This window comes from Rhinolophus sinicus, chromosome 1 (assembly GCF_057876585.1).
Source record: "Rhinolophus sinicus isolate RSI-liver-muscle chromosome 1, RSI-T2T, whole genome shotgun sequence".
Taxonomy (NCBI): Eukaryota; Metazoa; Chordata; class Mammalia; order Chiroptera; family Rhinolophidae; genus Rhinolophus; species Rhinolophus sinicus.
Genome location: NC_142501.1, coordinates 185,466,831 through 185,478,439, shown reverse-complemented (window position 1 = coordinate 185,478,439; position 11,609 = coordinate 185,466,831). Strand labels below are relative to the sequence as shown.

Sequence of the window (11,609 nt, the reverse complement as noted above, 5' to 3'; positions counted from 1 at the left end):
AACCTGGTTGGATACTGGAAAGTCATGTAGGACTCGGGACAACTTGTTTGTAATGGCTGTCCTACACCATTTCCAAAATGCTGTATAGGTGCCATCTACTGGCTTGAACCATTGATTTAAGCTAAACTACCAAAAGTCGTAAGTAGCTGAACTGAAAAGCTAGATGGTGAGCTCCCAGAGGGCCCTAGTGGCATCATATTCACCCTCAGAGCTCCATCCAGTGCCTGAAGCACAGCAGATGCCTTATTCATTATCAGGACAATACAATGAATTAATGAATCCAGGAATGAGAGACTTTGGAAATCACTAATCTTCCAGAGCAGGTGAGTGACTTACCCAAGATAATAGAAGCAGTTAGTGGCAGAACCAGGACTATAGTTCAGGCCTCTTTGTTTCTCGTTATAATGCTCTTTCTGCTAAATCAGGGATCTTCAAATTGTGGTACTTCATACCTTTAATCTCCAGGGTTACCTGAAGACATTCTAAGGGTCCTGGGGTGTTGCTAGTTTTAAGGAACGCAATTCTTGATTATCAGCTTCCATATGTACTCTTCCCTAAAATTGATCTCCCATCCCCCCTTTTACAATCATTTTGCTCTCATTTTACAAAGAGAAGGGAACCTCAAACTAAGTTGGTATTCCATGGTGCACTGACTGGATGCATACAACATTTGAGGGGAGTAAACAGACAATTTTAAACACTGGGGTCAGCCCAGCCTTCTTTAAACAAAGCACCTCTGATGGCTTTCCACACAATCTAGAGCCAAAGACCTGCCCGTAACGTTTTGCAGGATTCAGCACAGAAGTATGAATAGATGACTAATAGCATGCCAAATGCCATGTTTAAACATTAAAAAAGTATAAATCAAGCTAACAAATGGTTCAACAAATTAGTTCTAGCCTCCCACTTTGACAGACATAATCTTCCAAAAGCCTTAAAGGCTGGCTTTGGCATTAGAATTGTAGGGCTCTTCAGAGTTCTCTGTCCAAACATTGCAGTGATGTCAGAGCAGCCTGTTCCTGGTTTTCTTTCTGCTTCCTACCTTGGGGGGTGTCATGTGCAGGTGCGTGGACAGCTCAGCCTACACATCCAATCTCTTTCCACAGCCCCTGCAAACACCTGTGGCTTCGGGTGATCCCCTGAGGGACACAATCCACCCTGAAAAATGGGCCAGGCAGGAGGAGTGCTCAGGCCCTGAGGGGGTCTTGGGGTGCCTTGGGCAGGTGTTTCTGGGGCCACGTGTACCCTCAGGGGGTATAGAAGAGAAGCACACATGCCCCTCAGTCCCCTGGACTCTTTTTGCATATTGCCAGGAGGAAACCCGAGCAGGGCCCTCTAACGTGTGGGGCCCAGGGCAGAGGTCTCTCCTGCCCAGATCTGAGGGCCACAGTGGTCCCAAACGGAGCTCTAGGACCCGATACATCGTGGCACCCTGTGAACTTCCTACCCTCATCTCTTCCTCGGCTCCAGCCACACGCACCCTCCTGTCTTCAGACTACTCTGTCCTCAGATGCTCTTTCCCAGATATTCTCAGCTCTTTGCTCACCGCCTTCAGGTCTTTATCTAAATGTTCCCTTCTCAGGGAGGCTTTCCTTTACAGCACTATTTAAATTGCAACTCCCTGCTTCCTTTTGCCTTCGGTCCCTTTTCCCTGCTTTCTTTCTCTCGACAGCATAAATCAGTTATACCATATGGTCCATATATTCACTCATTTATTCATTTATCTTTTTATTCAGTCATTGTCTGTCTCCCCTCATTGGAATGTAATCTCCAATAAGGCAGGGATTTTTGTCTATTTTGTTTATCCCAGTGCCTAGAACAATTCCTTATAAATAGTAAACGAATTATGAATAATGCTCGATTGATTGATTTTTGAAGAAATAAAAAACCAGTGGCAGGATTTTGTGTCTTTCCCTGCCTTACACATAAGGGGAATGTTAGACATTGGAGCAGGATATCTTGGCTCACATTCAGGAGACCTAAACTCAGATATATTCTCGAATAGGGTGGAAGGGAATAATGACACTTTTCATTTAACATCCTCACCTCTGTCATCTCCCCCAAATTGTTGAAGAATGGATCATTCCTGAGAAAGAGTTAGTTCCTTGAGAGTGAAGCAAAAAGAGCACAGATGAAAAAGGTAGTGATACCTTATTTTATCCAGAGGACAAATGGGTGGCAAGACTCCATGCCTCTCTTTTGCCTTTCCGTTCTTAGAAATAGAATTGTGGGAATTACCAATCATGAAAAGACTTTCAACATAAACGCATAGTTTAAAATTCCATGTAGGAAATGATTGGTAATATAAGTCTAGAAGAAAAAGGAAGAATATGAAACTTCCAACTGTTAAAAGCCTATTCCTGTCTTAAAAACAAAAAAAAAGCTGCAATATATCTTCTTTTTGATATATTTAAAAATAGAACAGTTTTTTAAAAAATTATTCATATCTTTACTATGCTGTAAATTATATCCTCTGCAGTGTGTAAGGGTCTACATAGCTTTTCAAAATTGTTTCAGGGATGTGCAAGCAAAAAAATATATATTTAAAGATCATTGGATTGTACCAGTTTTAGTGGTATACTGCTATATAACAAACCACTTCAAAATTTAGTGAGACTAAACAACCACTTTATTTTTTCTCACCATCCTTTGGGTTGATTAGACTCAACAAGGCAGTTTTCTGCTGGTCTTGCTTGAGGTTTCCCATGCAGTTGCAGTCAGATGGCAGCTGGAGCTGGAAACAGGGGTCATGTAGAACAGGAAAGTTCCATAAAGTTCCATGGGCCAAATCTGACCCAACATCAGTTTTTGTAAATAAATCTCTATTGGAACACAGCCATGACCATTCATTTAGGTATTGTCTGTGGCTGCTTCCATGTTGTATCACTACTGTGTTTCCCCGAAAATAAGACCTAGCCGGACAATCAGCTTTAATGCGTCTTTTGGGGCAAAAATTAATATAGGACCCGGTATTATATTATATATATTATATTATATTATATTATATTATATTATATTATATTATATTATATTATATTATATTATATTATATTATATTATTATATTATATTATATTATATTATATTGACCCAGTCTTATATTATAGTAAAATAAGACCAGGTCTTATATTAATTTTTGCTCCAAAAGATGCATTAGAGCTGATTGTCCGGCTAGGTCTTATTTTCGGGGAAACACGGTAGGATGAAGAGTTGGAACAGATCATGTAGCTTACAAATCTTTATGCAATTTACACTAAGATGCAATAAACATTTGAATTTTCTTCAAGACCGTTTGTTCTTTAGGCATGGCAAGCTGTAAGCTTATCCTAATGCGAGAGAGACAGAGAGAGAGAGAGAGAGAGAGAGAGAGAGAGAGAGAGAGACAGAGAGAGAGACAGAGAGAGAGAGTGACAGAGAGAGAGACAGAGAGAGAGAAAGGGCAGAGCCCTCAGGCTATTTGCACAGGCCCAGAAATATAGAAGCAGAATGAATATCAGGGGAATTCAGTCAATAATTTTGATCTTTTCCTCCTTATTAGATTGATGCCTAAAGTATCTAGAGGATTGCATAATTTAAATATCCTCTAATGCAGAGTAGAGAGTCTTACTCCTAACTGAAATAAAAAGTTTAGGAAAGCTTGTCTTTCACTGGTCTCCCTTAGGAAGGAAAAGGTGGCACAGATCTTTTGGGGCCTCATTGATGACTAAAAGCTATGTGCTAACAGGGATGTTATTTCTTAGTGATTAACAATATGTTTGCAAATATCAGATTCATTGTGTTCCAAATATTGAGAATGAATAGGGTTGCACAAATTACTTGTTTTTAAATACATGTTGTTTCTTTACTTAAGACATTTGCACATGTTGGTTCTTATGGCTGGAATGTTCTCCCTACTTTTCACTCAGTTAACATCTACTTATCCTTGCTCTGAGCTTAAACATCACTTTCTCAGAAAAGCCTACCTTAACTGCCCACGAGGTTCTGTTGTTACACTGTTTTCCTTTATGATTCCTATCCCAATGGGTGCAATTAAAAATGTATTTGTATCCTCATTTAACATGATCTCGCCTATGTACCAGCAGAGCAGGGGAAAGTCTGCTTTGTTGACTATTGTATTAATACTTAGCTAGCAGCACAATTTCTGGAACATAGTAGTTCCTAATAAATCTTTGTTGAGTGAATGGAAGGAAGCTAAAGCAAATTAGAAAAGAATTTTTTATATGGCAAAAATATTTATATAATTCTTCAAATTAACTAGAAACATTTAAGATATACTCAAAATTATTGAATAGCTCATATTTTGGAAATTAGAAAGTATCTTTTGATCCAGAAATACTGAGGATCTTAACCTTTAGAAGGGAAATTCATATAGCTTGCTGATTTCCCAGGTGTAAATACTTCCACCATGCCAATTTCAAGGTACCAACCTGACATCACTGAACAGATGCACACAATTGGCTCTCACAGCCAGGATGACCTGTCTCCACACACCACTGGCTCTATTGGTAATGTCTAATCATTATAGAACTCTTACCAGCAATAAGTAATATAATTCAGAGAAAAATCATAATATTCTACCCTGCTTCACAATCTTACTCCAAAAAACGGTAGAGGCATACCTTGTTTTATTACGCCTCACTTTATTGCACCCCACAGGTACTGCATCTTTTTCACAAATTGAAGATGAGGCCCTCCACTAGCAAAAAGATTAGGATTCTCTGAAAGCTCAGATGATGGTTAGCAATTTTTAGCAATAAAGTATTTTTAAATTAAGGTATATGCATTGATTTTTTAAGACATAATTAGATTGCACACTTAATAGACTACAGTATAGTGTAAACTTAGGTTTATATCCACTGGGAAATCAAAAAATTCATGTGACTCACTTTATTTTGATATTTGCTTTATTGTGGTGGTCTGGAACCAAACCTGCAATGTCTCCAAAGTCTGCCTGCGTATGATTTTAGTTGGTGTGATAAGACAGTTTAGAGTTAAAGCTGGATACAGCCTTGCCTATCAAAATTTTGGGTGCCCAAGCTCCAAATCGTTAGGGTAAAATTGTAAGTATGTTATTACACTGCTGAAAATAAACTTGATTTACTTATTTAAACATATGGCGAGTTTCTGCTTTTAAGGGTGAAGCCTTCCCCCACCCCGCCGTGCATCCTTCTAATAGAATTTATAAGCAATTCGAGGGAAGGAGAAATACTAGACTTTAAAAAGAAACCACTGACTACATTCACATGTCTTTTTAGGAACCTGTCAAGAATACTTTAAGTCATACACACAGAACTGGATTCAATAAAAGCTTTTTTTTTTTCCCCCACAAAATCAAAACCTAGAACAGTGCAAAATCCATTTTGGTCACTTGGACAGAGTTGGTAGTACGTTCACAACACTCTATGGTCTTCTGTATCCATGCACCACAAGACGACCGTTGCACTACTGAGTGTTGAGGTGGGAAAAGGGAACTGGACTTGGACAGTGAGATGGAAAGGCATTATCAACAGGGAGAGTGAAAAAGTGTGATCTGTGGTCAAGAAGTTAAGTGGCTAAACTCACACAGGTGAAGAAATGGTCACCAAGCAGGCACATTTCACATCCTTAGTGTTATGGATGTGAAACGTGTTATGAATGTTTGTGTTCCTCCAAAATTCGTACATTGAAACCCTATTCCCCAAGGTGGTGGTGTCAGGAGTTGGGGGCCTTTGGGAGGTGATTGCAAGTCAGGAGGCTGGAACCATCGTCATTAGCACCCTTGTAAGAACACACAAGAGAGCTTGCTTCTTCTCGGTGCTCTGTCATGTGAGGACACAAGGTGGCCCTCTGCAAGCCAGGAAGGGAACCCTCACCAAGAACTGAATCTGCCAGCACCTTGATCCTGGCCAAACCAGTTTTCAGAATTGTGAGAACTACATGTTTGTTGTTCAACCCACTCCGTCTATGGCAATGTGCTACAGCAGCCTGAGTAGACTAAGACACTGAGGGAACATCATTGTAAGCCCCCAAATTAAACTTGACTGCTAAGTACTGTACTTCAACGCCAGCTCATAAATTAAAAAAAGAACTAAGCAGCATAAATGAAATCATTAGATATGCAAGAATGCTTACAAGTGTTAAAATAGAGAAAAATTGGAAATAGCCCAAGTATTCAAAAGAAAGGGGATAAATTGTGGCATAGATGTGATGGCATATGCAGCCACTAATTTTCCAAAGAAATATGTTCACAGGGGTTCAGTGGGGGGAAAGGGTTGTAAATTTATATATATGCTTCCAATTTTGATTTAAAATATGTATCTTATGCCTCGAAAACAAAGTGGGAAGACATTAAACTATTAAAAATGATTGTCTGCATGTTGAAATTAAAGGGAATTTTTTTCATTCTATTTTTCCATACTTTTCAAATTGTCTACAAAGATGTTTTATAAAAGAAGTGAAAACATTCCAAATTTGGAAAAGGTTAAACCATTTAACATATGAAGAATTCTTTGAAAAGTATGTAACTTTAATGCTTTGGCTTTCTCAAATTTCTAATTTAACCCATTTATTTTGCTGAAACTTGATAGTCCTCACGTTCGAGGCTGTGCTCAGTCCAGTTGTTCTATGGAATTTTGCGTAGCAGGAAGAGCCCTAACAGGCAAACAGAGGCTTTCGCCTCCGTAAGTATTATTTAAAAATTATCTCTCAAGCTTTTCAAGAACTAGATTAGTTTACAAAGCAATCAAGTAACTGAATTTAATTTTTAAGGCATTGTTTTTGAGTTCAAGACAACAATTTTTAAATTCTTACACCAACACGTTACCTGAACACAACACAGGTCCATGAAGTATACATCAGCCTGAGTCATGGAGAACTGAGTTAGTCTACCTCAGAATTTAATGCTTTTCAAGTATATTCCCATTAACACTTTTTTTTTTAATTAAACATTACTCAAGGTAATTGTATTATTCTGGTTACTTAACAATCCTCGGGATTGGCAAGCATTTGGGGAAAACTGAACAGATCTGACATCTGAGACTATGAATGTTAATGGGGGCCTCAACTATCATTTCTTGTGCTAGTGTTTATTGGGGGTATCCAGTCATTTAATCTCAATTCCCTAAGTAACTTGCAAATACTCTAACACAAGTGGTTCTGCGTAATATTACGTTTCAGTTGTCATTTGTAAAAGGGACAGTAATGTGTCAGGGTTGTTGGGAAGACTAAAGATGTCAAGCACTTTGAAGTGTCAGACACGTGGCCAATAGGCGTTAGGTATCACTATGGAGATGCTTTCAAGTTAGAAATTCTCAAGGCCTGAGTTCCATTGCCAGCCTTGCCGCTTGGTTTTCTTCTGCAAAATCTTGATTAAAAATCTTGTCTACCAGTTAGCTGGCAGCATGGTACAAGGCAAGTGTTCAAGACACCAGAAAGATTTCTGCCTTTTCCAAGGGCACTATCATTTGTTAGAGGAAATGCTCCTCTGCATAAGACATCACACCAGTAACTCTGTTACATCATGGCAGTAATAGTGATGTCTAGAGGGAAAGGGTCAAAATCTACAGAATTCTCCTGCTTCTAAGTATCTACATATTTTGGTTTGTGCAAATAGCCTGGGGACTCGGCTCTATTCTCACTTGAGATTGGAAATAAGCCTGACATGGTCTGAAAAAATGGTCTTGGAAAACAATTCAAAGGAGTGTTTATGTGTATAGAGTACTGGGATGGATGCTTGGTAGCCTCAGCACTGAAGAATGAGCTATTAAAATCTTTACATACTTTTACATTACTATTTTACACTATTAAGTTTTGTCAGAAAAAGTATTACATAGGTCCAAAGAGAAAATATACTAAGGTCCATTATTTTAATATTCTGACCTAGATTATAAATCCAACATCAGTCAGAATTTAAATTTCACTAGACCCATGACATGAGGTTTTGTATACATTTATTATTTGCTGATAGGGAGTTTCCAACTATCCAAAACAGACTAAGGCAATGGAGGCTTTAAAAACAATGTGTAAAAAAAAAAAAATTCCACTCCAAATAACTTGTTGAACACTTTCTGGCCTATGAATTTTGATGCTGAAGGAGATACTACGAAAATGACCCAAGTGGCATTAGAAGAAACATTCGGGTACAAGAGCCACTCTTCTCAAGCTGTCATCTTCTAGAGCTGCCATCAAAAAATTCTAGCAATCACAAACCTCCCACTACTGTCATTTAGAAAAAGCAATCAACTAAAAATCACAGGGTCCCCAGATAACACATAGAAACCAAACCTGTATACCAACAAATTACAGCAGAACAAGCCTTTTAATTATTTTTATTACTCAAAAAAAGCTTCATTTTTTTATTTAGCTTTCTGACTCTGTGCTTGTGCCTTCAAAACTTTCACAACGATTTTCTGCTCCTCGATAAGGAAAGCACGCTTGATCCTAGAAAGGAAAATATTAAATGAAAATAGTTTAAAAAAACCCCAAACAACATTGATTTAACAAAGGCAAGAAAGTACCATAAAAGAACTGAGCAAATCTATCAGGGAAGATACCCAAGAAAATAAATAAAACCCACAAGTATAGACTAAAAACTTAAAAACTGAAACTATTATGGACAGACCTTTTCAGCCTAAGGTCTCCTTCCTACACTGGCACTTAAAGTAGGACAATTCAATTCTGTGCCAGTAGTAGTACCTGCCCCTCTCGTCTGAGTCACGATGAACCAGAAAACTCACCCCCACAGAAGACTAGTCTCTCTGCCACTATGGCAGCTTTCACTGAACTGCATTTCATTATTAGGATCCAGGACTAATGACATGATTTGTAAAACATCTTAGAATATTTTAACATTATGAAAAATTTCCAGTAAAAACACAGAAAGGAGTTACATGCTGGGAACCAAAATGAAAGGAGTTAAAGACATTAGCAAGGGGTACTTCATCACCAGCAAGGATTCTAGAGCCTGACTGTTTGGGGGCCAACTCTACTATTTACTAGTGTGTTTCCCCAAAAATAAAACCTAACTGGAAAATAAGCCCTAGCATGACTTTTCAGGATGACATCCCCTGAACATAAGCCCTAATGCGTCTTTTGGAGCAAACTTTAATATAAGACCCGGTCTTATTTTTGGGGAAACACGCTAACTTTGAGATCTTGGGCCAGGTTACCTTGTGGCAAGGCACAGGAGTAATTTCATACCTATTTTACAGGGTTTTTACAAAAACTACATTTGGAAGGAGTTGCAATTTCTGTACTTTGAACCTCCGTTTAGAAAGCAGTGAATTTTTATCGATCACCATTATTACCGTGTATAGGACCTGGCAAACAGCAGGTACTGCCATTTGTTAAATCCAAGTTACCTCCAGAGATAAAGCAGTCATTTAATTCACACAGAAACCTGTCCCACCGATTGGTGCTCTGCCAAAGGTTTCCCCACCCTGCCCAAACTCATCAATTTCCATTTTTAAGATCAACCCAAAAATCTGTCCTTCGTGATGTGACTTTCCGCTTTCTTGTCTATCACCTCCTACTATTCCACTAGAGCTATAGTTTTGTTCCTACTTTTAAGACCTCCCACTCTCCACCTAATTGTCCAAACAACTAATAGTTTCTCACCTGCCTCCCCTGAAAAACCAAGGTCATTTTAATTTCTGCAGCTAGCATAAAGATGGCCCCAAATCCTAACTGAATTATTTTGATCCAATATCAGTTATTAGTTTGTATAGCACCAATTATCCCTAGTCTAGGAAGGATGCTGAAGTATGCAACTTTTGTTTAAACAAATTATTTTTTCACCAGTCTTCTAATGATTAGCACGCAGTGTAATAGACACAGACACACACACTTGTTTAAGAAAGCCCATTTAAGAGTTATATATTTACCTGTCACGGACACATTTAGCACACATGGATCCACCATAGGCCCTGCTGACATGTTTTTTCGTTTTAGACAACCTCATGAGAACTTTAGGTCTCACAGCACGAACCTGCATAAAAAATTGTTGAGATCATTTTATGATACTGTAACAAATTTTTTTTATAGGTGGTAAGTGCAAACATTAAACTAGGTTACAAAGGGAAGTGGTGTACTGTTTTATCTGTAAGGCACCTCACTGTATTTGTCATATTGGCTTTAAAAGAAAGTCTGTATGCTTGACAGGTTAGTGTTATAGATGCGTAGAAACTCTTAACCCTCCGACTGGTGAGCTCTCCTTTACTCATTCCCTTACCAAGGAATTAATGCTCAAAAGTTCAACCCTTGTTATGTTATTCATAGCAAAAGGATCACTTACTCCACGGAGTCGGCCTGGGCACACGCCACATGCAGATTTTGGTGCTTTCCCAACCTTCTTGGTATACAGGTAAACAATTCTATTACCAGGGGTTCGGGACCTAAGATATGAGAGAATAGGCAACAGCTCAGCATTTTGCAGAGTAAATGACAACATGTATTTTAAAATTTTAGAAATACTTACAGTCTAGTTTTGTTAGAAGCTGTATTGTAGGACAGCCTCCTACGGTATGTCAAACGCTGGACCATTCTGAATGCCTACATTAAGAATGGAATAAAATTGCATTGCAGATATAATTCAAACCTTAAAACAAGACAGTATCACATAATTTGTTATCCATACTTATTCTTATGCATAATATCCTTAGTTAAGGTTATCTTATACAAGTGTTCCGTGTTTTAAAACTACTATTCAGCCTGGCACACAGGTGATGCTCAGTATCTTGTCCGAAAGCAGCACCTGGGTCTTAGAGGGCCATTTAATACTAATTTTGGTATTACTTAGCAAATAGGTTACACAGATATGTATATGAACGAGTTAGTTTTTCAGTGAACTACGTAAACTAACACGAAAACAAATGACACTTGAATCAATCTCGTTTTTTTATCCCAAATTTCGTTAACCACTTCATCACAGCATGTTATTTGAAAACTGCCTGGATTTATTGTTACACGCTCCTCACTAACGTTACACTAAAACAGAACTGTCAGACACCAAAACCGACACGGAAGGCCAATACGAGTCATACAATCAGCCACTTGCGTTTGCATCTCCAAAGCCACGACAGAAAACTCCCTATTAACACATTTTTACCTTCCTCGCTATTGCTTGGGAAAGGGAACATTTTGAAACGACCTGAACATGCCGGTCGTCCGCCCTCCCAAGGCCAGAGAACATCGACAGGAGCGGTGTTAAATATGGGCGTAAAACATGAAAATGCTCCGCGATTTGCCAGAGTCTCAACTAGCTGGACCACAACTCGTTTGTCTCCATACATCGGACTTCAAAGGTGGCAAAGAACCGGTTGGTAGCTCCAACCCCTCACGGCTCCGGAGGAGAAGTCCGGCTCGAGGGTGTCTGAAGCTAAAAGCCGGTGACTTGCTCATCACCAGCCTTCCTCCTGAGCCCTTACCCCCACTCCAGATCAAAAGACTGAGCTTAAGAGATCCGGGCTCCCGCAACTTCCCGGATGGCGGCCGATTGTAAAAGAAGTAGCGATAGACAGCAGGAGAAGAATCCATACCTGTAGCCACCGTCCCCGGAAGAGGAAAAGGAAAGCGCTTGCGCGTTTAAGGGTCAAACCGACTGCGCAGGATAGGAAGTTACGCAACCAGAGGCGT

General features: G+C 39.1%; 1 protein-coding gene across 2 annotated transcripts; it reads right to left on the bottom strand.

Moving 5' to 3' along the window:
* Positions 1-8,276: 8,276 nt before the first annotated feature.
* Positions 8,277-11,570, bottom strand: RPL34 (ribosomal protein L34). Of its 2 annotated transcripts, none has more exons than XM_019741996.3 (5): positions 11,513-11,570; positions 10,453-10,526; positions 10,270-10,369; positions 9,860-9,963; positions 8,277-8,417 (listed from the first exon to the last, which is right to left on the bottom strand). In XM_019741996.3, exons 2-5 carry the CDS (start codon positions 10,515-10,517, stop codon positions 8,333-8,335), a joined length of 354 nt encoding a protein of 117 aa, XP_019597555.1. In that variant the 5' UTR covers positions 10,518-10,526; positions 11,513-11,570; the 3' UTR covers positions 8,277-8,332. The 2 variants fall into 2 exon arrangements, with proteins under 2 accessions (XP_019597555.1, XP_019597554.1); XM_019741995.3 differs by having other exon boundaries at positions 11,402-11,532.
* Positions 11,571-11,609: the final 39 nt, after the last annotated feature.

Excerpts from the sequence above, each read along its gene's own strand:
- RPL34 (XM_019741996.3), bottom strand. The coding sequence starts at position 10,517 with ATGGTCCAGCGTTTGACATACCGTAGGAGGCTGTCCTACAATACAGCT. Across the intron at positions 10,370-10,452 it reads GCTTCTAACAAAACTAGACT|GTCCCGAACCCCTGGTAATA; the intron begins GTAAGTATTTCT and ends CTCATATCTTAG. Across the intron at positions 9,964-10,269 it reads GCCCAGGCCGACTCCGTGGA|GTTCGTGCTGTGAGACCTAA; the intron begins GTAAGTGATCCT and ends TTTTTTATGCAG.